At 44.8% G+C, this 25,959-nt stretch overlaps 1 protein-coding gene across 2 annotated transcripts in view; it reads left to right on the forward strand.

Annotated features, from left to right (window-relative positions):
* slc12a5a (solute carrier family 12 member 5a) overlaps positions 1 to 25,959 on the forward strand; it is a 283,125-nt gene that overhangs the window by 186,150 nt on the left and 71,016 nt on the right. For both annotated transcript variants that reach the window (XM_029692998.1, XM_029692999.1), the window contains exon 4: positions 24,825 to 24,971. In XM_029692998.1, the coding sequence (XP_029548858.1) occupies positions 24,825 to 24,971 (147 nt within the window). The remainder of the gene's footprint in view (positions 1 to 24,824; positions 24,972 to 25,959) is intronic.

The following is a 25,959-nucleotide window of genomic DNA, read 5'->3' on the forward strand; positions in this document are numbered from 1 at the left end:
TTTGCTCATCTTTATCAATAATAATCACTTGGACCTTACTGTATGACGGTTGTGTTATGGCAATGGACAGTGAAAAACTTAAGTCAGAGACTGGAGTGTCAACATATGGCTCTGTCAGATATGTAACACAGTCTGTGTTGGTCGATAGCGAATTCTGTTTACTCGCTACTGGTCTCCGCTGAGGTTTCCTGTGAGAGTGTTGTGCTATGTTGTCAGAGAAGTGTCCAAGCGTTGCCAGTCAACCATGTGGGAATGCCTGATCTGTCTCCCAGATGACAGCCCTCAGTGAATTTTGACCCTGGGCTGTCTCAGTGTCTGGCCAATGAGGAGAGCCGCCTAACAGGCCTGCCTAGTTAAGAGCCTGACTCAAGACCTTGTCACCCTGTTTTCCCATCTATTTCTGTTTTGGTTTCTTTCCACATATCATTCTTGGTTCTCTTTCAGTCCTTTCTACCTGGATGTCACCTGTCTCTCTGTAAGGTCCCCTTCTACCTGGATGTCACCTGTCCCTCTGTAAGGTCCCCTTCTACCTGGATGTCACCTGTCTCTCTGTAAGGTCCCCTTCTACCTGGATGTCACCTGTCCCTCTGTAAGGTCCCCTTCTACCTGGATGTCACCTGTCTCTCTGTAAGGTCCCCTTCTACCTGGATGTCACCTGTCCCTCTGTAAGGTCTCTTCTACCTGGATGTCACCTGTCTCTCTGTAAGGTCCCCTTCTACCTGGATGTCACCTGTCCCTCTGTTAGGTCCCCTTCTACCTGGATGTCACCTGTCCCTCTGTAAGGTCCCCTTCTACCTGGATGTCACCTGTCTCTCTGTAAGGTCCCCTTCTACCTGGATGTCACCTGTCCCTCTGTAAGGTCCCCTTCTACCTGGATGTCACCTGTCTCTCTGTAAGGTCCCATTCTACATGGATGTCACCTGTCCCTCTGTAAGGTCCCCTTCTACCTGGATGTCACCTGTCTCTCTGTAAGGTCCCCTTCTACCTGGATGTCACCTGTCCCTCTGTAAGGTCCCCTTCTACCTGGATGTCACCTGTCTCTCTGTAAGGTCCCCTTCTACCTGGATGTCACCTGTCCCTCTGTAAGGTCTCTTCTACCTGGATGTCACCTGTCTCTCTGTAAGGTCCCCTTCTACCTGGATGTCACCTGTCCCTCTGTTAGGTCCCCTTCTACCTGGATGTCACCTGTCCCTCTGTAAGGTCCCCTTCTACCTGGATGTCACCTGTCTCTCTGTAAGGTCCCCTTCTACCTGGATGTCACCTGTCCCTCTGTAAGGTCCCCTTCTACCTGGATGTCACCTGTCCCTCTGTAAGGTCCCCTTCTACCTGGATGTCACCTGTCACTCTGTAAGGTCCCCTTCTACCTGGATGTCACCTGTCACTCTGTAAGGTCCCCTTCTACCTGGATGTCACCTGTCCCTCTGTAAGGTCTCTTCTACCTGGATGTCACCTGTCTCTCTGTAAGGTCCCCTTCTACCTGGATGTCACCTGTCCCTCTGTAAGGTCCCCTTCTACCTGGATGTCACCTGTCCCTCTGTAAGGTCCCCTTCTACCTGGATGTCACCTGTCCCTCTGTAAGGTCTCTTCTACCTGGATGTCACCTGTCTCTCTGTAAGGTCCCCTTCTACCTGGATGTCACCTGTCTCTCTGTAAGGTCCCCTTCTACCTGGATGTCACCTGTCCCTCTGTAAGGTCTCTTCTACCTGGATGTCACCTGTCCCTCTGTAAGGTCCCCTTCTACCTGGATGTCACCTGTCTCTCTGTAAGGTCCCCTTCTACCTGGATGTCACCTGTCCCTCTGTAAGGTCCCCTTCTACCTGGATGTCACCTGTCTCTCTGTAAGGTCCCCTTCTACCTGGATGTCACCTGTCCCTCTGTAAGGTCCCCTTCTACCTGGATGTCACCTGTCACTCTGTAAGGTCCCCTTTTACCTGGATGTCACCTGTCTCTCTGTAAGGTCCCCTTCTACCTGGATGGCACCTGTCCCTCTGTAAGGTCCCCTTCTACCTGGATGTTACCTGTCCCTCTGTAAGGTCCCCTTCTACCTGGATGTCACCTGTCCCTCTGTAAGGTCCCCTTCTACCTGGATGTCACTTGTCTCTCTGTAAGGGCCCCTTCTACCTGGATGTCACCTGTCCCTCTGTAAGGTCCCCTTCTACCTGGATGTCACCTGTCTCTCTGTAAGGTTCCCTTCTACCTGGATGTCTCCTGTCCCTCTGTAAGGTCCCCTTCTACCTGGATGTCACCTGTCCCTCTGTTAGGTCCCTTCTACCTGGATGTGACCTGTCCCTCTGTAAGGTCCCCTTCTACCTGGATGTCACCTGTCACTCTGTAAGGTCCCCTTCTACCTGGATGTCACTTGTCTCTCTGTAAGGTCCCTTCTACCTGGATGTCTCCTGTCCCTCTGTAAGGTCCCCTTCTACCTGGATGTCACCTGTCCCTCTGTAAGGTCCCCTTCTACCTGGATGTCACCTGTCCCTCTGTAAGGTCCCCTTCTACCTGGATGTTACCTGTCCTTCTGTAAGGTCCCTTCTACCTGCATGCACCTGTCCCTCTGTAAGGTCCTTGCTACTTTTCCCTCTATATATTGGACTCAGTACTCCTCTAATGCTATCGCCAGGCGGAAGGGGATAATCATTCCCGTGTCACCTTCCCCAGCCCTTCGATACTTAATTAACCTGCTCGCTACGCCAAGCAGCTGCTTCTCCAATCAGCAGCCCATTCCAAAGGCAATCTCCCCATCACCACGAGAGGCTTTTCATTAACGCAGCCGATGGCATTTTATCATTCCGACAGCGATCCCTTTCTCTCTCCTCTCCTCTCTCCTCTCTCTCTCTGCTTCATCAGCAGCCACTTGAGTATGGCAGCCGGAGCGTTTGGTACGGCGCGGTGCGAAAAGAGAAATTAGAGGGTTTTCATGCCATGCAACATCAGGGAACAGTCTGGAGGTTGTCGGGGTTAAGAAGGAAACCGTTCTGCCGATCTGTGGGGGCTGAGTCTTTTCCTGTCTGAGTTTCTATTGGGAAGAATTAAAACGGTGTGTTGAAAAGTGCTGCATCCCAGTCTCCAATGTGTTTTTCTCTTCCAGACCATGTGTTTAACGATGCCTCTTCCCTCTCTCATTAGAAGCCCCAGTCTGGCATTAGTATTCACGGTGGTAGCCTTGCGAAGTTTGTATCTTGAGTAATGTTGCTTTATATTATACTACAGTTGCGTCTGCAGTTTGTCAGTGTTGATAGTCGAGCAGAGAATTCAAAGCTTACGTGTGTCCCTACTTAGCAAACTGAAAGTGTGGTTAAAACCAAACAGTCTTCATGGATTTCTTGTAGCAGCACCAGAATATTCCAGCAAATAGGAATGTCCGTTTATTAAGCATTTAGTCCCATGGGAATGTCCAGTAGGTAAGGAAGTAAATAGGATGTTGGGCTGCAGGCCTGCAGCACTGAATGTTCTGCGTAGATGATTGGCTAAATCACACACATGCACATATAGACATAGGGAGGCACCTTTACCAGCCATGAACAAACACCTCCCCCTTCCCCCTCTTTCTCACCTCCCTTCTTTCTCTCTATTTCTCTCTCACACACTCACATACACATACACACCTTAACTACACACGAACAAACATTTCCTCTCCTCGCCCCACTCCGTCCTCCTCTCTCTCCTCCTTCCCCTACCTCTCTCTCTTCCTCCGCTCTCCTACCTCTCTCTCTTCCTCCTCTCTCTCCTCCTTCCCCTACCTCTCTCTCTTCCTCCTCTCTCCTACCTCTCTGTCTCTCTCTCTTCCTCCTCTCTCTCCTCCTTCCCCTACCTCTCTCTCTTCCTCCTCTCTCCTACCTCTCTGTCTCGCTCTCTTCCTCCTCTCTCTCCTCCTTCCCCTACCTCTCTCTCGTCCTCCTCTCTCCTACCTCTCTGTCTTGCTCTCTTCCTCCTCTCTCTCCTCCTTCCCCTACCTCTCTCTCTCTCTCCCTCTCGCTCCTCCTTCCCCTACCTCTCTCTCTTCCTCCGCTCTCTCCTCCTTCCCCTACCTCTCTATCTCTCTCTTCCTCCTCTCTCCTACCTCTGTCTCTCTTCCTCCTCTCTCTCCTCCTTCCCCTACCTCTCTGTCTCGCTCTCCTCCTTCCCCTACCTCTCTGTCTCTCTCTTCCTCCTCTCTCCTACCTCTCTGTCTCTATCTCTTCCTCCTCTCTCCTACCTCACTGTCTCTCTCTTCCTTCTTTCCTACCTCTCTGTCTCTCTCTTCCTCCTCTCTCCTACCTCTCTGTCTCTATCTCTTCCTCCTCTCTCCTCCTTCCCTACCTCTTTCTCTTCCTCCTCTCTCCTACCTTTCTGTCTCGCTCTCTTCCTCCTCTCTCTCCTCCTTCCCCTACCTCTCTCTTTTCCTCCTCTCTGTCTCTCTCTCTTCCTCCTCTCTCCTACCTCTCTGTCTCTCCTCTCTTCCTCCTCTCTCCTACCTCACTGTCTCTCTCTTCCTCCTTTCCTACCACTCTGTCTCTCTCTTCCTCCTCTCTCCTACCTCTCTGTCTCTATCTCTTCCTCCTCTCTCTCCTCCTTCCCTACCTCTTTCTCTTCCTCCTCTCTCCTACCTTTCTGTCTCGCTCTCTTCCTCCTCTCTCTCCTCCTTCCCCTACCTCTCTCTTTTCCTCCTCTCTGTCTCTCTCTCTTCCTCCTCTCTCCTACCTCTCTGTCTCTCCTCTCTCTCCTCCTCTCTCCTACCTCTGTCTCTCGCTCTTCCTCCTCTCTCTCCTCCTTCCCCTACCTCTCTGTCTCTCCGCTCCCACACAAACAAACATACAGACACAAACATGCCGCAGGTTAATCCATACCCATGGGCAGACATTCGGAGAGAGTTATATGATGCCTTCTTTCCCCTCTCTCTCCTCCTCTTTAATAATTCACCTGAGCTGAAACACATTAGCCCTGTCAGTTCCTGTCTGGTCGACAGAGCGTGAAGATGGCATTACAAGCTCCTAGCCCCCGCCCCCGTCCCCCCCGTTCCCCATTCCCCATCCCATGTCTTCACACACCTCTCCTTGCACCTCAACAACTTTTATTGCGTTAGAAGTCGAGGTACAGCATCTGTGTTCGCTCGGCCTTCTATAGATACACACGGTGAGGAGCGGCTTAACGTAACCACGCCCCCGAGTAGGGTCCAGTCGTAGGGCACTCCTGTTACTCCTAGGTAATTAGCCTAACTTTGGCATCATCCTAAGAAAACTATGGACACTTTCTTGTTGTTTCAATAAACGTTTTCAGCAGCCTCACATGTCATTACTAACATACTTGGCTGTCACAACAACAAATAAAGATATAAAACTGTTTCATTATACTTACGTCACTGTTTGTTTACCCCTAGCTTTTTGCCGGTTAGCTGACGTTAGCTGGCTGGCTAGCAATAGAAGTTCATCTCAATCTAATTGGCTAGTCTTAGAGCCAATTAATTCTTGATCCGAAAATGTGGTCGGAGGCTCTGGTGTGACAATGGTGTGACGCAATTGCAGAGCCTCCGGAGGCATGCAGAGGCCAAGCTGAACTCCGTACCGCATCGCTGTGAGCCTTCCAAATTTTGTAACAACGCGGAGGGCACTTTATAGCTCCGCATTGACATGATTGGTTGACGGTAGGTGGGGGCGGGAGGACCCGTAAAACTCACTTCCTTGACAACAGCTCTCCGCTGCTCTGTGAAGCTCAAGAAGTATGAATGCCCTGACTTCTGCAGAGGCCGTATCACCGTAAATGCTGCACAGTCAATGCAGACTGGATTGACCATGCAGCACCTTTTAGTCGCCAACGTGTGGGCACCCTGACCAAACTGCCACTACCCTTCGTTCTATTGGCGAATGTACTGGATGAACTACAAGACTATCCTATTAACGGGACCTGAAGAATTGTAATATCCTATGTTTCTCTGAGTTGTGGCTGAGCAAGGACATGGATAATATACATCTAGCTGTTTTTTATATGCATCGGCAGGACAGAACGGCAGCATCAGCAAAGCTCAAGCGAGGAAGTGTGTTCCTTTGTTAAAAGTCTCAGGTTCTCCTCACCTGAGTTATAATACCTCATGATAAACTGCAGACCATATTATATACCAAGATATTTCACATCTACACTTTTCATAGCCGTCTATTTAACACCACAAACTAATGCTGGCATTAAGACTGCACTCAACGAGCTGTATAGGGCCATAAACAAACAAGAAAATGCTCATCCAGAGGCGTAGCTCCTAGTGGTCGTTGATTTTAATACAGGAAAAAAGATATCTGTTTTACCTCATTTCTACCAGCAACGTCTTGTGTGTAACTAGAGGCAAAACAAACTGTAGATCACCTTTACTCCACACACAGAGATGTATATAAAACTGTAGATCACCTTTACTCCACACACAGAGATGTATATAAAACTGTAGATCACCTTTAATCCACACACAGAGATGTATATAAAACTGTAGATCACCTTTACTCCACACACAGAGATGTATACAAAGCTCTCCCTCGACCTCCATGTGGCAAATCTGACCATAACTCTATCCTCCTGATTCCTGCTTACAAGCAAAAACTCAAACAGGAAGTACCAGTGACACGCTCAATACTGAAGTGGTCAGATAAAGCGCTTGCTAAGCTACAGGACTGTTTTGATAGCGCAGACTGGAATACATTGCGGGATTTATCCGATAGCATTGATAAGTTTACCACGTCGGTCACCGGCTTCATTAAGTGCATCGACATCGTCTTCCCCACATTAACCGTACATACATATCCCAACCAGAAGCCATGGATTACGGGCAACATTCGTACTCAACTAAAGGCTAGATCTGCCACTTTCAAAGAGCGGGACAGCAATCCGGATGTTTATAAGAAATCCCACTACGCCCGCCGACAAACCATCACACAGGCAACGCATCAATACAGGACTAAGATCGAATTCTACTACACTGGCTCTGACGCTTGTCGGATGTGACAGCAGGGCTTGCACACTATCACAGATTACAAAGGGAAACCCAGCCGCAAGCTGCCCAGTGACATGAGCGTACCAGATGAGCTAAATGCCTTCTATGCTCGCCTCGAGGCAAGCAACACTGAACCATGCATGAGAGCTGTTTCAGATGACTGTGTGATCATGCTCTCCATAGCCGATGTAAGACATTTAAACAGTTTAACATTCACAAGGCCTCAGCGCCAAATGGATTACCAGGATACGTACTCTGAGCATGCGCTGCCATCTAGTGTCTTCACTAACATTTTCAATCTCTCCCTGACCCAGTCTGTAATACCTACATTCAGCCGTGGGCTGATTTTTTATTGTGTGGATGGTCAGGGGGCTGGAACATAATTGACCATAAGAAGCCCAAACAGGTAGAATATTTGACAAAAATATTAGAATTTCAGACCTTGCTTACATTTATATATGATCACATATACCTCTCTATTAGGTGTGGGAATAGTTTGGAACAGATTTCCAAAATTAAAATCACTTGCAGCTGATTTGCTGATGTCTTTTATGTCCAACAATTTGGGGGCCAAATACAAATCACTGCTACTTGGGTAACTCTGACCTACATGCTTCAAGCAGACCACCTTGGTCCCTGTGCCCAAAAACGCTAAGGTAACCTGTCTAAATGACCTATCGGCTCGTAGCACTCACATCTATAGCCATGAAATGCTTTAGAAAGGCAGGTCATGGCTCAAATCAACACCATCCTCCCACACACCCTGGATCCACTCCAATTCACATACTACTCCAACAGATCCGCAGATGATGCAATTTCTGTTGCACTCCACACTGCCCTTTCCCACCTGGACAAGAGAAACACTGTTAGTGTTCACATGTTGTTTACGAAGCATGTGACGAATAACATTTGATTTGAGTCTTTGCATGCCCTTGAACAGTCTAGGTATTTACAAATGTTTATTCTTGTTGGCTTGCCTATATGACCTTTCAACTTGCCGGAGACCAGCTGGGTAGACCACCCTACCAAATGGCCCAAAGTAGCCAGTTCATAAAATCTCATTTTGTGGTCTTTTCTCCAACTATTGTTCAAACAAAACAGTACGCAACAGCTTTTCGGCATCTTAGCTATAAAAGCAGGGTTAGTTAGCTAGCTGAAGAAAGTCCAGCTCTTTGGCTGATAATTGTGGTAATTGTGACATGGGAGTATTGGGTGTACCCTATGGCTGTACCCCACTCGGGGTTGTGGTCACGTTAAGTCACGCCTCGCCGTGTGTATCTATATTATCGCTTCAATCCTACAGTAATTTATACCCCAAGCTATTTCAGCTTTTTCTTATTCTTTCTTCCAGACAGTTACTGCTGTAGTAAATCAAAGTCAGCTCGTCTCTCTTCTCTTCAGCAACAGATACCTTCCCTCCTGTCTTCTTCTCTCCTTCTCTTCTTCTCTTCTTCTCTCCTTCTCTTCTTCTCTTCTTCTCTCCTTCTCTATTTTCTCCTCAGCAACAGGTACCTTCCCTCCTTCTCTTCTTCTCTCCTTCTCTATTTTCGCCTCAGCAACAGGTACCTTCCCTCCTGTCTTCTTCTCTCCTTCTCTTCTTCTCTCCTTCTCTATTTTCTCCTCAGCAACAGGTACCTTCCCTCCTTTCTTCTTCTCTCCTTCTCTCCTTCTCTATTTTCTCCTCAGCAACAGGTACCTTCCCTCCTTCTCTTCTTCTCTCCTTCTCTATTTTCGCCTCAGCAACAGGTACCTTCCCTCCTGTCTTCTTCTCTCCTTCTCTTCTTCTCTCCTTCTCTATTTTCTCCTCAGCAACAGGTACCTTCCCTCCTTTCTTCTTCTCTCCTTCTCTCCTTCTCTATTTTCTCCTCAGCAACAGGTACCTTCCCTCCTCTTTTCTTCTCTCCTCTTCTATTTTCTTATATCCTCCTGTCTTCAGCTGTACCTACCCTCCTCGTTTTTCTCGTTACCCTGCAGCTAGGTCGTCCACTATCTCTCCTTTCTTTAACCTGTTCTTCTCCCTTCTCCTTTCCTACTTCCTATTTCTCCCCATCCAAAACCAGGAAAAGGCAGTGCCTGTCCTCTGTAGATCCTCTTAAGCTGCCTACACCCTACATGACACACAACACTTAAAGGGATACTTTGGGATTTTGGCCCTTTATCTCCTTCCCCAGAGTCAGATGAAGTCCCTTTATCTCCTTCCCCAGAGTCAGATGAAGTCCCTTATCTCCTTCCCCAGAGTCAGAGGAAGTCCCTTTATCTCCTTCCCCAGAGTCAGATGAAGTCCCTTATCTCCTTCCCCAGAGTCAGAGGAAGTCCCTTTATCTCCTTCCCCAGAGTCAGATGAAGTCCCTTTATCTCCTTCCCCAGAGTCAGATGAAGCCCCTTTATCTCTTTCCCCAGTGTCAGATGAACTCGTGGATACCATTTTCATGTCTCTGCGTCCAGTATGAAGGAAGGGAGGACAGGAGGTAGGACGAAAGGAAGGGGGCAGTCCCTCTCCTTACATACTTATTCTATATTGGAGAGAGGCAGGAAAGTCGAAAGGTCTGTGTTAGAAGTGGGACAGATTCCAACACACACCGACATGTGCTCTGAAGGCAGCAACGCTAACAGCTAAACCACTCCAGACCTCCCAGGCCATGAAGGGTGCATTTGGAAAGAATCCCCATCAGCCTCTAGAGTGTTTGTGTCTGTGGAGAATAAGGGGCCTGTGAGTGGTCTCAGGTGGCTGTGGTGGCGGAGGGTCTAGTGAGGGGGTGACTGGGTAAGGGGTGGCGTTTAGGGGGGGGCACCTGGGTAGTAAACTAAGTGGTGAGCTGGTCCTGAAGAGGGGGGTGGAGCCTGCTGTGGGACCACCGCACCTGAGCCAGATAGAACTGGGCTGACTGCGTATCCCAGAGGGCCATGGGGCAGCTGTCTCTCCTCACCGCCGCGGTGCCAACCTGTAGCGGTTATGCTGTTGCTGCTCTCGCCGCTCTCGGCTATTTCAGCTCACACGGTCTCGAGGGAAATCACGCCGCTGGCTACCAGACAATTTTTTATTGGCCCTCACTAGTTCTACAGATTCTAGGAGTCTAGGTCTGAGATTGTATTGCACTCCTGGTCCAGGAAGGAAATGCCAATTGACTGAGAATGGAAGTAGAGCTCTATATAAAGAGAGGCTTGGTTCCCCCTGCCCCCATAGGGAGCATATTGATTCAATAGAAGCAAGCGTCCCATCTGCTGTGGCTGTTCCTCAACGTAAACTAATTTAGACACGTCCTTTTTGTTTTGCTATTCGTTTTGTCTTCTGAATCTTGTGGAAATTTGTCCATTCTCAACAAGTGTATTGTGTAGGCTACAGAACACACTCACTGTCTGTCAAGTAGCTTTATAATTCTCTTAGTGAGAATGACCCTGTCTGTGTCCCAAACGGCACCCTATGGGCCCTGATCAAAAGTAATGCACTATCTAGGGAATAGATATGGGAAATGGGAAATGGGAAACCTAGTCAGTTGCAGAACTGAATGCATTCAACCGAAATATGTCTTCCGCATTTAACCCAACCCCTCTGAATCAGAGAGGTGTGGGATGCGGACCCTATGTTGTAAACAGTATTGAAAAGCTTATGGAGTGACATTTTTTCACCGCTTTTTGCCAATCCGTGGATGTTTGCAGGGATGTACAAAATATTAAGGACACATGCTCTTTCCATGACATAGACTGACCAGGTGAATCCAGGTGAAAGCTATGATCCCTTATTGATGTCACCTGTTAAATCCACTTCAATCAGTATAGATGAAGGGGAGGAGACAGGTTAAAGAATGATGTTTAAGCCTTGAGAATATTGAGACATGGATTATGTGTGCCATTCAGAGGGTGAATGGGCAAGACAAAAGATTTAACTGCCTTTGAACAGGGTATGGTAGTAGGTCCTAGGCACACTGGTTTGTGTCAAGAACTGCAATGCTGCTGGGTTTTTCACGCTCAACATTTCCCCAAGTGTATCAAGAATGGTCCACCACCCAAAGGACATCCAACCAACTTGACACAACTGTGGGAAGCTTTGGAGTCAACAGGCGCCAGCATCCCTGTGGAATGCATTCAACACCTTGTAGAGTCCATGCACCGACGAATGTTGTTCTGAGGCCGAAAGGGGGTGCAACCCAGTATTAGGAAGGTGTTCTTAATGTTTTGTACTCAGTGTATGGCGCTGTATTGCTGAAAATGACATCTGCCGTATTGAGAGCAGCTACAGATGGCTATCTCACTTTGATTATACAGTTGAAGTTGGAAGTTTACATACACTTAGGTTGGAGTCATTAAAACTCGTTTTTCAACCACTCCACAAATTTCTTGTTAACAAACTATAGTTTTGGCAAGTCGGTTAGGACATCTACTTTGTGCATGACACAAGTGATTTTTCCAACAATTGTTTACAGACAGACTATTTCACTTAAAATTCACTGTATCACAATTCTAGTGGGTCAGAAGTTTACATACACTAAGTTGACTGTGTCTTTAAACAGCTTGGAAAATTCCAGAAAATTATGTCATGGCTTTAGAAGCTTCTGATAGGCTAATTGACATCATTTGAGTCAATTGGAGGTGTACCTGTGGATGTATTTCAAGGCCTACCTTCAAACTCAGTGCCTCTTTGCTTGACATTATGGGAAAATCAAAAGAAATCAGCCAAGACCTCAGAAGAAAACTGTAGACCTCCACAAGTCTGGTTCATCCTTGGGAGCAATTTCCAAACGCCTCAAGGTACCACGTTCATCTGTACAAACAATAGTACGCAAGTATAAACACCATGGGACCACACAGCCGTCATACCGCTCAGGAAGGAGACACGTTCTATCTCCTCGAGATTAACGTACTTTGGTGTGAAAAGTGCAAATCAATCCCAGAACAACAGCAAAGGGTCTTGTGAAGATGCTGGAGGAAATAGGTACAAAAGTATCCACATCCAAAACGAGCCTTATATCAACATAACCTGAAAGGCCGCTCAGCAAGGACGAAGCCACTGCTCCAAAACAGATCGTACTTTTTGGAGAAATGGTCTGATGAAAGAAAAATATAACTCTTTGGCCATAATGACCAACGTTATGTTTGGAGGAAAAAGGGGGAGGCTTGCAAGCCGAAGAACACCATCCCAACCGTGAAGCCCGGGGGTGGCAGCATCATGTTGTGGGGGTGCTTTGCTGCAGGAGGGACTGGTGAACATAAAATAGATGGCATCATGAGGAAGGACAATTATGTGGATATATTGAAGCAACATCTCAAGACATCAGTCAGGAAGTTAAAGCTTGGTCGCAAATAGGTCTTCCAAATGGACAATGACCCCAAGCATACTTCCAAAGTTGTGGCAAAATGGCTTAAGGACAACAAAGTCAAGGTATTGGAGTGGCCATCACAAAGCCCTGACCTCAATCCTATAGAACATTTGTGGGCAGAACTGAAAATGCGTGTGCGAGCAAGGAGGCCTACAAACCTGACTCAGTTACACCAGCTCGGTCAGGAGGAATGGGACAAAATTCACCCAACTTATTGTGGGAAGCTTGTGGAAGGCTACCCGAAACATTTGACCCAAGTTAAACAATTTAAAGGCAATGCTACCAAATACTAATTGAGTGTATGCAAACTTCTGACCCACTGGGAATGTGATGAAAGAAATAAAAGCTGAAATAAATCATTCTCTCTACTATTATTCTGACATTTGACATTCTTAAAATAAACTAGTGATCTTAACTGACCTAAAACAGGGAATTTTTACTAGGATTAAATGTCAGGAATTTTGAAAAACTGAGTTTAAATGTATTTGGCTAAGGTGTATGTAAACTTCCGACTTCAACTGTATGTGTATTTGTCCACCCAGGGTGAACGGTGCTGTTGAGGATAATGCAGATAGTTGCCAGAAAGAGCCCATTGATATCTACATACAGTGCACTACATTTGACCAGGGTCCGTACTCTGCAAGTCTGGATATTTTCAGCACGTTTAAAGTAACTATGATGGATGCCTAACCAGGCCATCGCTGTACAGCTCGGCTCAGCACGGCTTGGCACTGCTCGGAACGGCACAGCTAGGCACGGCTCACTAGTGTGAAAATGGTATTAGAGGGCATAATGATGCAGCTATCAAATGGAATTCTTCACTGGTTGAAGATTTCCCCCCGGTTGATACTGTTTGGTCACATTTTTGACACATTAATACGGTGTCCATATTATGACTTCCTCAGTCCCAGCAGGACTTGTTCTACTATGGAAACCTGTACATAAAGGGCAGTTGGGGAAGTCAGAAATTAAGAGTACTTCTCAGAGACATTTTTTTTGTGGAGGGGTGGTATGTTGATTTGACTGCCGTCAAACAGGGCGGTTGTGCAAAGGACAGGAAGTTAGCAAAGCGTTACATAATTCTACATCATACTACCCCAAAAGTCATTGAATACCTGTATAATTTATTATGACAAATGTTTTCGTCAGATCATTTAATATTCCGTGCTTGATTAAAAATCCACTTTATTCTCCTGCATAATTTACATTTAAAGAGCAATATTTAACCATATGCCTATTTTAATCACATGTGAACCTCACTTTTGGTTCACACAACATTTGAGAAACAATTATTTTGTTTAGACCAAACAGACATTCTTAGATCTATCTTTCTGTGTTTCTTTCACTCATTTTACTTAGGGGAAAGGTCAAAACAAATCCATTAAGCTCATGATAATTCAACCTATTATATAATAACCTGACATAATACAGTACCACTGCTTCCGAATTGAAATCACTAGTTACCATGCAAACTGTATTCATCTAGTAATTGGAGCTATTACTGTAAATGTTATATTGGTGAAATGGAATGCAGCCTAGACTATGCTAATTATAACATTTGAGGGAGGTAAAGTTAAAGGAACTACGACTATGTTAATCACAAAACCGAGTAACCAATTCTGTCAAAAGTCTTGACACAAATTCAACAGCAATCTCTAAATAAGTGGTAGGGAACTTTGGAGTTTGAATTTAGAATAGAAATAAAAGTAACTTTATTGAGATTTTTGCCTCGCTGACAGTGATAAACACCCTTTCCCCACACACTGAAGGCCACAGCCACAGTACCTCTCTCATTTGCATAACCCTGACAACAGGCAAACAGCGGGAGGCATTACCATATGGAGAGAGAGAGATTACAAAGATGGACGATGTTTGTTCTTCGCCGCTCCCATAGGCAACCTGAGGTTTTGATCTTTGATTAAAGGTGAATTAAATTCCCAGTACTAAACATCCCTGTGGTGTAGCTTGGTGGTGCAAAAGAGGAGTTCAAAGAATAGATGTTAAGTGAACTGTCTGATTAAAACCAACAAATAGATAATAGGTGAACTGTCTGATTAAACCCAACAAATAGACAATAGGTGTTAGGTGAACTGTCTGATTAAACCCAACAAATAGACAATAGGTGTTAGGTGAACTGTCTGATAAAAAATATATATATATTAAATTAACAAAAACTGGTCAGCTAGTGTCAGCTTCACTTCCTGTGGTCCCTAAGGACAGTGTTTGTATTTATTAGGGATCCCCATTAGCCAAGGCAGCAGCTACTCTAAGGGACAACATAGAGAGAGGGGGAGCTAGGCTAGAAGAAGACGTTCAACAAAACATATGGGGCTGAATCCTACTTGAGGCACACGTGTGAATCCAAAATAAGGATTTGGCCCAGATTAACCATTCAGGATTACTCCAACCTAGAGCGGGGCGTAAGGCAGAAACAATCCATATCGCAATAAATTGCTTGAATTAATGTGATAATGATAAATAGAAGGATAAGTTAATCACATTGTTTTTAAATTTTTGTATTATCCTTTAAACTACTACTAACTAGTTTGATGGTTGTAGCCCTCAATTGTCTCATTAATAGTCACATTTCATTTCAAACTTCACACATTTCTCTACTTATTTTAATGAACGATATCAACAAAATGCCTGCGATGTGATCATGGTTGGTGTCGATCATTTTTGGTTTTTGGTTTATCATCCCATTTCTACTCCAGTCTGTCTACACAGCGAGTTTCATAAGTGATTAGCTTTTTCTAATTTGAACTCTGCATGTGCACTTGGCCTGTTGTTTCTTGCAAAAATGTGAATATAATTATGTTTGTGTGACTTGTCAACTCTCCAAAACAGGCTCTTATTACTATTTGAAGCCCAGCCTCTCAAATCAAACGACATCACATTAGACCTTAATATTCATTTAATGTCAGGCATTCGTCAGGACACCCTTTTTTTCAGAAGATGATTTAATTAAAAAGTCTAGTTTCTCCAGTCAACAGCTGCTGCCACTTCAAGCCCCAGGAATGGTCTCTCGCATTAATCAGTGCCTCCCAGGCCTGTAAAACTCTGAATCGCAGTTAGGAATAAAACTCTCTGTAAGCATCAAAGTATCAAAGTTTCTGTCATCACTCCCAGCTTCATATCAGACGGTGACTTTCCTTAATAAAGCCCTCTTCACATCCTCATCAATCCTACTCATCAGACTGGCAGTGATATCACCATAGAAATAGAATCACTAGAACAGACCTACTTCCTGTGACTATACTTCCTATGACTACTTCCTGCTTTCCTCCTATGGGCAAAGATTGTGGATAATGAAGATGACGCACAGACCACATTTTCCATTTAAAAAAATGGCCACAGTTCCGGTCCACTTAAACCTTAGACTCGTGGGAATTGGCCTATATGGATAGGGCTAAATTGGAATGTTTCTTACACAAGAACTATTAAAAGCATATGTATAAGCATGGTAGCAATTGAAAGGGAACTGTTTGGTGATGGGAAAAATGGGAAAATGATTAGACCAACGTTGAGGACAAAACAGTTGACCTGACACAAGACTGAATCCAAACATTACACTTGATTTTATGTGCATTTTACATTTACTGTACTTGTCGCCGCATTTGTTGATAAAGAAATCAGAAAATCCTCTGGATACATTCAGTAACATGATAAGAATATTCCTGGAAAACGTTGGGTAGGTGCAACATAAGACAGAAAAATGACAAGGGTTTGAGTGACCACACACCTCTCCAAAGTGTGCACAGTTCCTAAGTAATTTCATTTCTATGCACTTTAATGACTCAAAGAACAGTCTTCAACTATAACATCTTTGTTGAGCTCTCCTAGCTGTGCCGTTGAGGAACTAGAGCAAGCACACTTGTAGTTGTTTTGTTTGGAACACAACCCTGCATCCCTGCCATCACACAATTACTGTTGTTGTTTACTCAATCCAAAAACATCCTATTATAAATCACAATCTGGGTCAGGTGGGCATCATTTTAAAAGCTTGTTCTATTGCCAACATGACTAGCTAAGTTATAAAATATGGTCGTACAGTGTTAGGCTTTAACAGGGCAATACCGAGAAACAGATTGTAATGTTTGGAGCACATAGAAAGGAGTTATGAGTGCATTCAGGTGAGTGTTCCACGGCGAATGATCTTCACGATAGACAAACATAGGCTCATTCTGTTCAGAACAACCCAGGGTATGACACCATGTCATCTTGTAACTGTACATCAAACAGGCTCATTCTGTTCAGAACAACCCAGGGTATGACACCATGTCATCTTGTAACTGTACATCAAACAGGCTCATTCTGTTCAGAACAACCCAGGGTATGACACCATGTCATCTTGTAACTGTACATCAAACAGGCTCATTCTGTTCAGAACAACCCAGGGTATGACACCATGTCATCTTGTAACTGTACATCAAACAGGCTCATTCTGTTCAGAACAACCCAGGGTATGACACCATGTCATCTTGTAACTGTACATCAAACAGGCTCATTCTGTTCAGAACAACCCAGGGTATGACACCATGTCATCTTGTAACTGTACATCAGGCATAGTGACCATAAACATTGACTATATACGACATGAGTTTTATGATATGGAAATGTGAAGTGCACATTTGGCTTGCTTGTATGACATGTATACATTCTGTATACATCTGGCTCTTCTTTGGACACTGTGTTAACTAACCTCCAAATGAGCTTCAATGCCATACAACACTCCTTCCGTGGCCTCCAACTGCTCTTAAACACTAGTAAAACTAAATGCATGCTCCGCAAACTATCGCTGCCCGCACCCATCTGCCCGACTAGCATCACTACTCTGGACGGTTCTGACTTAGAATATGTGGACAACTATAAATACCTAGGTGTCTGGCTAGACTGTAAACTCTCCTTCCAGACTCACATTAAGCATCTCCAATCCAAAGTTAAATCTAGAATCGGCTTCCTATTTCGCAAACAAAGCCTCCTTCACTCATGCTGCCAAACATACCCTCGTAAAACTGACTATCCTACCGATCCTTGACTTCGGCGATGTAATTTACAAAATAGCCTACAACTCTACTCAGCAAATTGGATGCAGTCTATCACAGTGCCATCCGTTTTGTCACCAAAGCCCCATATACTACCCACCACTGTGACCTGTATGCTCTCGTTGGCTGGTCCTCACTACATATTCCTTGCCAAACCCACTGGCTCCAGGTCATCTACAAGTCTTTGCTAGGTAAAGCCCTGCCTTATCTCAGCTCACTGGTCACCATATCAGCACCCACCTGTAGCACGCGTTCCAGCAGGTATATTTCACTGGTCATTCCCAAAGTCAACACCTCCTTTGGCCGCCTTTCCTTCCAGTTCTCTGCTGCCAATGACTGGAACGAATTGCAAAAATCACTGAAGTTGGAGACTTATATCTCCCTCACTAACTTTAAGCATCAGCTGTCAGAACAGCTTACTGACCGCTGCAGCTGTACACAGCCTATCTGTAAATAGCCCATCCAACCAACTACCTACCTCATCCCCATATTTGTTTTTGTTTTTCTGCTCCTTTGCACACCAGTATTTCTACTTGCTCATCCTCATCTGCACATGTATCACTCCAGTGTAAATTGCTAAATTGTAATTACTTCGCCACTATAGGCCTATTTATTGCCTTACCTCCTTACTTCATTTGCATACACTGTATACAGATTTTTCTATTGTGTTATTGACTGTAGGTTTGTTTATTCCATGTGTAACTCTGTGCTGTTGTTTTTGTCGCACTGCTTTGCTTTATCTTGGCCAGGTTGCAGTTGTAAAGGAGAACTTGTTCTCAACTGGCCTACCTGGTTAATAAAGGTGAAATAAAAAAATAAAATTAAAGCGGTATTATAATCCTCAACATATCATCTTTCAAAATACATTAAGTCCTCTTACTTTACAGTATTTCCCTCACTCAAATAACAAAACATGCAGAGCCAGAGCTCTGACATCATTTATAGCATGTTGTTGTACAGCCACTGCCTTCCAATTTATGCGCTTTTCAGTGCCCAAATCTGCCATTTTCAACCCATAAACGTAAACGGGGATGAATGTAAAAGGCTACGGGACGGTTGCTAAGGCCAGGCAAATTGACTGCTAAGTGCTCTAGCAGAGATCTCAAACAAAGTCATTTTTCTCATGATGTACATATTGAAAAATGGCAATTTGGTCTCAGAATGCACAGAACTCTTAATAAAATCACCCAAAATGTTCTCTAGTTACTGGATGTAGGGAAAATCCAAAATATTCATTCAAATTCTTTGTCTCTCCCATAGGCACCAACGTTCCCAAAATTCCCAGGTTTTCCAGAAATCCTAGGCTACTGTTACTGGTCGTGTGTTTCACAGATCCACTTCTGTTACAGAAGCATATGATAACCCAGTCATTAAAGACCCAGTCATTAAAGACCCCATGATACCCAGTCATTAAAGACCCCATGATACCCAGTCATTAAAGACCCAGTCATTAGAGACCCCATGATACCCAGTCATTAAAGACCCAGTCATTAGAGACCCCATGATACCCAGTCATTAAAGACCCAGTCATTAGAGACCCCATGATACCCAGTCATTAAAGACCCAGTCATTAGAGACCCCATGATAACCCAGTCATTAAAGACCCAGTCATTAAAGACCCCATGATACCCAGTCATTAAAGACCCAGTCATTAAAGACCCCATGATAACCCAGTCATTAAAGACCCAGTCATTAAAGACCCCATGATACCCAGTCATTAAAGACCCAGTCATTAGAGATCCCATGATACCCAGTCATTAAAGACCCCATGATACCCAGTCATTAAAGACCCAGTCATTAGAGACCCCATGATACCCAGTCATTAAAGACCCATGATACCCAGTCATTAAAGACCCCATGATACCCAGTCATTAGAGACCCCATGATACCCAGTCATTAAAGACCCTAACCCAGTCATTAAAGACCCCATGATACCCAGTCATTAGAGACCCCATGATACCCAGTCATTAGAGACCCTAACCCAGACATTAGAGACCCCATGATACCCAGTCATTAAAGACACCATGATACCCAGTCATTAAAGACCCCATGATACCCAGTCATTAGAGACCCCATGATACCCAGTCATTAGAGACCCATGATACCCAGTCATTAGAGACCCCATGATACCCAGTCATTAGAGACCCCATGATACCAAGTCATTGAAGACCCTAACCCAGTCATTAAAGACCCCATGATACCCAGTCATTAGAGACCCCATGATACCCAGTCATTAAAGACCCCATGATACCCAGTCATTAGAGACCCCATGATACCCAGTCATTAGAGACCCCATGATACCCAGTCATTAAAGACCCCATGATACCCAGTCATTAGAGACCCCATGATACCCAGTCATTAAAGACCCCATGATACCCAGTCATTAAAGACCCCATGATACCCAGTCATTAGAGACCCCATGATACCCAGTCATTAAAGACCCCATGATACCCAGTCATTAAAGACCCCATGAGACCCAGTCATTAGAGACCCCATGATACCCAGTCATTAAAGACCCCCATGATACCCAGTCATTGAAGACCCCATGATACCCAGTCATTAGAGACCCCATGATACCCAGTCATTAGAGACCCCATGATACCCAGTCATTAGAGACCCCATGATACCCAGTCATTAAAGACCCCATGATACCCAGTCATTAAAGACCCTAACCCAGTCATTAAAGACCCCATGATACCCAGTCATTAGAGACCCCATGATACCCAGTCATTAGAGACACCATGATACCCAGTCATTAAAGACCCCATGATACCCAGTCATTAGAGACACCATGACACCCAGTCATTAAAGACCCCATGATACCCAGTCATTAAAGACCCCATGATACCCAGTCATTAGAGACCCCATGATACACAGTCATTAGAGGCCCCATGATACCCAGTCATTAAAGACACCATGATACCCAGTCATTAAAGACCCCATGATACCCAGTCATTAAAGACCCCATGATACCCAGTCATTAGAGACCCCATGATACCCAGTCATTAGAGACCCCATGATACCCAGTCATTAAAGACCCCATGATACCCAGTCATTGAAGACCCCATGATACCCAGTCATTGAAGACCCCATGATACCCAGTCATTAGAGACCCCATGATACCCAGTCATTAGAGACCGCATGATACCCAGTCATTAGAGACCCCATGATACCAAGTCATTGAAGACCCTAACCCAGTCATTAAAGACCCCATGATACCCAGTCATTAGAGACCCCATGATACCCAGTCATTAGAGACCCCATGATACCCAGTCATTAAAGACCCCATGATACCCAGTCATTAGAGACCCCATGATACCCAGTCATTAAAGACCCCATGATACCCAGTCATTAAAGACCCCATGAGACCCAGTCATTAGAGACCCCATGATACCCAGTCATTAAAGACCCCATGATACCCAGTCATTAAAGACCCCATGATACCCAGTCATTAAAGACCCCATGATACCCAGTCATTAGAGACCCCATGATATCCAGTCATTAAAGACCCCATGATATCCAGTCATTAAAGACCCTAACCCAGTCATTAGAGACCCCATGATACCCAGTCATTAGAGACCCCATGATACCCAGTCATTAAAGACCCCATGATACCCAGTCATTAGATACCCCATGATACCCAGTCATTAGATACCCCATGATATCCAGTCATTAAAGACCCCATGATACCCAGTCATTAGAGACCCCATGATATCCAGTCATTAAAGACCCCATGATACCCAGTCATTAGAAACCCCATGACACCCAGTCATTAGAGACCCCATGATACCCAGTCATTAAAGACCCCATGATACCCAGTCAATGAAGACCCCATTATACCCAATCATTAGAGACACCATGATACCCAGTCATTAGAGACCCCATGATACCCAGTCATTAGAGACCCCATGATACCCAGTCATTAAAGACCCCATGATACCCAGTCATTGAAGACCCCATGATACCCAGTCATTAGAGACCCCATGATACCCAGTCATTAAAGACCCCATGATACCCAGTCATTGAAGACCCCATGATACCCAGTCATTAGAGACCCCATGATACCCAGTCATTAAAGACCCCATGATAACCAGTCATTAAAGACCCTAACCCAGTCATTAAAGACCCCATGATACCCAGTCATTAGAGACCCCATGATACCCAGTCATTAGAGACACCATGATACCCAGTCATTAAAGACCCCATGATACCCAGTCATTGAAGACCCCATGATACCCAGTCATTAGAGACCCCATGATACCCAGTCATTAAAGACCCCATGATACCCAGTCATTAGAGACCCCATGATACCCAGTCATTAAAGACCCCATGATACCCAGTCATTAAAGACCCCATGATACCCAGTCATTAAAGACCCCATGATACCCAGTCATTAGAGACCCCATGATATCCAGTCATTAAAGACCCCATGATACCCAGTCATTAAAGACCCCATGAGACCCAGTCATTAGAGACCCCATGATACCCAGTCATTAAAGACCCCATGATACCCAGTCATTAAAGACCCCATGATACCCAGTCATTAAAGACCCCATGATACCCAGTCATTAGAGACCCCATGATATCCAGTCATTAAAGACCCCATGATATCCAGTCATTAAAGACCCTAACCCAGTCATTAGAGACCCCATGATACCCAGTCATTAGAGACCCCATGATACCCAGTCATTAAAGACCCCATGATACCCAGTCATTAGAGACCCCATGATACCCAGTCATTAGAGACCCCATGATATCCAGTCATTAAAGACCCCATGATACCCAGTCATTAGAGACCCCATGATATCCAGTCATTAAAGACCCCATGATACCCAGTCATTAAAGACCCCATGATACCCAGTCATTAGAAACCCCATGACACCCAGTCATTAGAGACCCCATGATACCCAGTCATTAAAGACCCCATGATACCCAGTCATTGAAGACCCCATGATACCCATTCATTAGAGACACCATGATACCCAGTCATTAGAGACCCCATGATACCCAGTCATTAGAGACCCCATGATACCCAGTCATTAAAGACCCCATGATACCCAGTCATTGAAGACCCCATGATACCCAGTCATTAGAGACCCCATGATACCCAGTCATTAAAGACCCCATGATACCCAGTCATTGAAGATCCCATGATACCCAGTCATTAGAGACCCCATGATACCCAGTCATTAGAGACACCATGATACCCAGTCATTAGAGACCCCATGATACCCAGTCATTAAAGACCCCATGATACCCAGTCATTAAAGACCCTAACCCAGTCATTAAAGACCCCATGATACCCAGTCATTAGAGACCCCATGATACCCAGTCATTAGAGACACCATGATACCCAGTCATTAAAGACCCCATGATACCCAGTCATTAGAGACACCATGATACCCAGTCATTAAAGACCCCATGATACCCAGTCATTAGAGACACCATGATACCCAGTCATTAGAGACACCATGATACCCAGTCATTAAAGACCCCATGATACCCAGTCATTGAAGACCCCATGATACCCAGTCATTAAAGACACTATGATACCCAGTCATTAAAGACCCCATGATACCCAGTCATTAGAGACCCCATGATACCCAGTCATTAAAGACCCCATGATACCCAGTCATTAAAGACCCCATGATACCCAGTCATTAAAGACCCCATGATACCCAGTCATTAAAGACCCCATGATACCCAGTCATTAGAGACACCATGATACCCAGTCATTAAAGACCCCATGATACCCAGTCATTAGAGACCCCATGATACCCAGTCATTAAAGACCCCATGATACCCAGTCATTAGAGACCCCATGATACCCAGTCATTAAAGACCCCATGATACCCAGTCATTAAAGACCCCATGATACCCAGTCATTAAAGACCCCATGATACCCAGTCATTAAAGACCCCATGATATCCAGTCATTAAAGACCCTAACCCAGTCATTAGAGACCCCATGATACCCAGTCATTAGAGACCCCATGATACCCAGTCATTAAAGACCCCATGATACCCAGTCATTAGAGACCCCATGATACCCAGTCATTAGAGACCCCATGATATCCAGTCATTAAAGACCCCATGATACCCAGTCATTAGAAACCCCAATACCCAGTCATTAGAGACCCCATGATACCCAGTCATTAGAGACCCCATGATACCCAGTCATTAAAGACCCCATGATACCCAGTCATTGAAGACCCCATGATACCCTGTCATTAAAGACCCCATGATACCCAGTCATTAAAGACCCCATGATACCCAATCATTAAAGACCCCATGATACCCAGTCATTAGAGACCCCATGATACCCAGTCATTAAAGACCCCATGATACCAAGTCATTGAAGACCCTAACCCTAACTCAGTCCTTAAAGACCCCATGCAATGTGCGCACAGCAACTGTCGCATAGCTTCCTGGGACTACTGTGCGGAGCGCACATGAACTATCAGCCCATGGAAAGTTTTCCCTGTTTACACTATCAACATTTCAATTTACTGTGGCAATTGTGATCGAATCAACGCAATCTTAGCCAATTTCAATGCAACATACCAAAAACAAACTATGCAATAGATTTTGTTGTAGGCAGAACACATCAGAGTAGGATTCTATTGATCATGACTCAGCCCATACTCTACACAGACCGGTGTGGCATAACCAATCAGAGCTGCTGTAGGTCTATATACAAATTGACTATTGCCATATATGGATCTGTGTCATTTACATTGACCTGGACTGTGTTTACAGCTGTGGTCATGAGTAGATGTACTTGTTGTGAGATCAGAGCGAGAGCTGCATGTAGCCACCTGTGCACATTTTGTTCAAATCCTTTGCTAGTTAGTGAGATATTATCCCAATTATAGTCAGTAACAGGGAAGTGATTGCTTCCTACAAGAGCACAAAATGTGTACATTTCTAGACATCTTTGAAAGCCAGTCAGATAAAGAGATTTTTTGTCTTAAAGGGGTAGTGTTGTATTTTGAGACAGGCTTGAATAAGCTAAGTTGCCAATAGGCAGAGGATAGCATAATTTGTCAGATTCTCTGTAATAATGGTATGGGAATAATAATGTATTTTATTTTGTAAAATGGTTTCTTACATCAAACAACACAACAATATTTTCAGTCACCTCCTTGTCTGAAGGACAAGTAGATAAACAGGTTAATGTCAAGCCCTGCATGTTTTTTCATAAGTCTCGTGGAATGTAGGCTTACATTGAACACCACACATTGGCTGCTACTGAAGGCAGAATGATAGAACAGGTATGTCCATGTTATAATGTTATGGGATGCATTTTCTACATTGTTTTTGATGGTAGACCACTCTGGTAGGCCTACATTATGATCAAATAGCCACAGTAGCCTACTTGGCCACTGTTATAACTATAACTTAAAGCAGGTGCAGCTTCAGTGTTCACATTAAACGTGCACTGGAATTTTCACAACATTTCAGGTTTGCTAGGTAACATTGATCCCATGTCCACCTCCTCTCTCCCACCCGACAGGCTCCACAGTTGGGGACCCTGATGGGAGTGTACCTCCCCTGTATCCAGAACATCTTCGGGGTGATCCTGTTCCTGCGGATGACCTGGATGGTCGGCATCGGAGGAGTCATTGGCTCCTTCATCATCGTCTTCATGTGTTGTTCTACTGTAAGTACCTGTGTTCACATCTGGGACAACTGCATGTAATGAGACTGTGTTATTCTTTGAGCTAAAGTCTAGTCAGTCTAAGCTCCTTTCCTCACGTGTGTTCCTCTGTTAGTGTCTGTGTTACTGTAAGTGTCTGTGTTACCGTAAATGTCTGTGTTCCTGTAAGTGTCTCTGTTCCACTGTAAGTGTCTGTGTCCACTGTGTCTGTGTTACCGTAAGTGTCTGTGTTCCACTGTAAGTGTCTGTGTCCACTGTGTCTGTGTTACCGTAAGTGACTGTGTTACCGTAAGTGTCTGTGTTCCACTGTAAGTGTCTGGCTCTAACCAGAATAGAAAGAGAAGTGGGAGGCCCAGGTGAACAACTGAGCAGAGGACAAGTACATTTGAGTGTCTAGTTTGAGAAACAGATGTCTCACAAGTCCTCAACTGGCAGCTTCATCAAATAGTACCCACCAAACACCAGTCTCAACATCAACAGTGAAGAGGTGACTCCGGGATGCTGGCCTTCTAGGCAGAGTTCCTCTGTGTTCTTTTACCCATCTTAATATTTTATTTTTATTGGCCAGGCTGAGATATGGCTTTTTATTTGCAACTCTGCCTAGAAGGCCAGCATCCCGGAGTCACCTCTTCACTGTTGACATTGAGACTGGTGTTTTGCGGGTACTATTTAATGAAGCTGCCAGTTGAGGACTTGTGAGGCGTCTGTTTTTCAAACTAGACACTTTATTGTACTTGTCCTCTTGCTCAGTTGTGCACCGGGGCTTCCCACACCTCTTTGTATTCTGGTTAGAGACAGTTTGCGCTGTTCTGTGAAGGGAGTAGTACACAGCGTTGTACGAGATCTTCAGTTTCTTGGCAATTTCTCCCATAGAATAGCCTTCATTTTTCAGAACAAGAATAGACTGATGAGTTTCAGAAGAAAGTTATTTGTTTTTGGCCATTTTGGGCCTGTAATCGAAACCACAAATGCTGATGCGCCAGATACTCAA

The sequence above is a fragment of the Salmo trutta genome, chromosome 16, assembly GCF_901001165.1.
Source record: "Salmo trutta chromosome 16, fSalTru1.1, whole genome shotgun sequence".
Lineage (NCBI taxonomy): Eukaryota > Metazoa > Chordata > Actinopteri > Salmoniformes > Salmonidae > Salmo > Salmo trutta.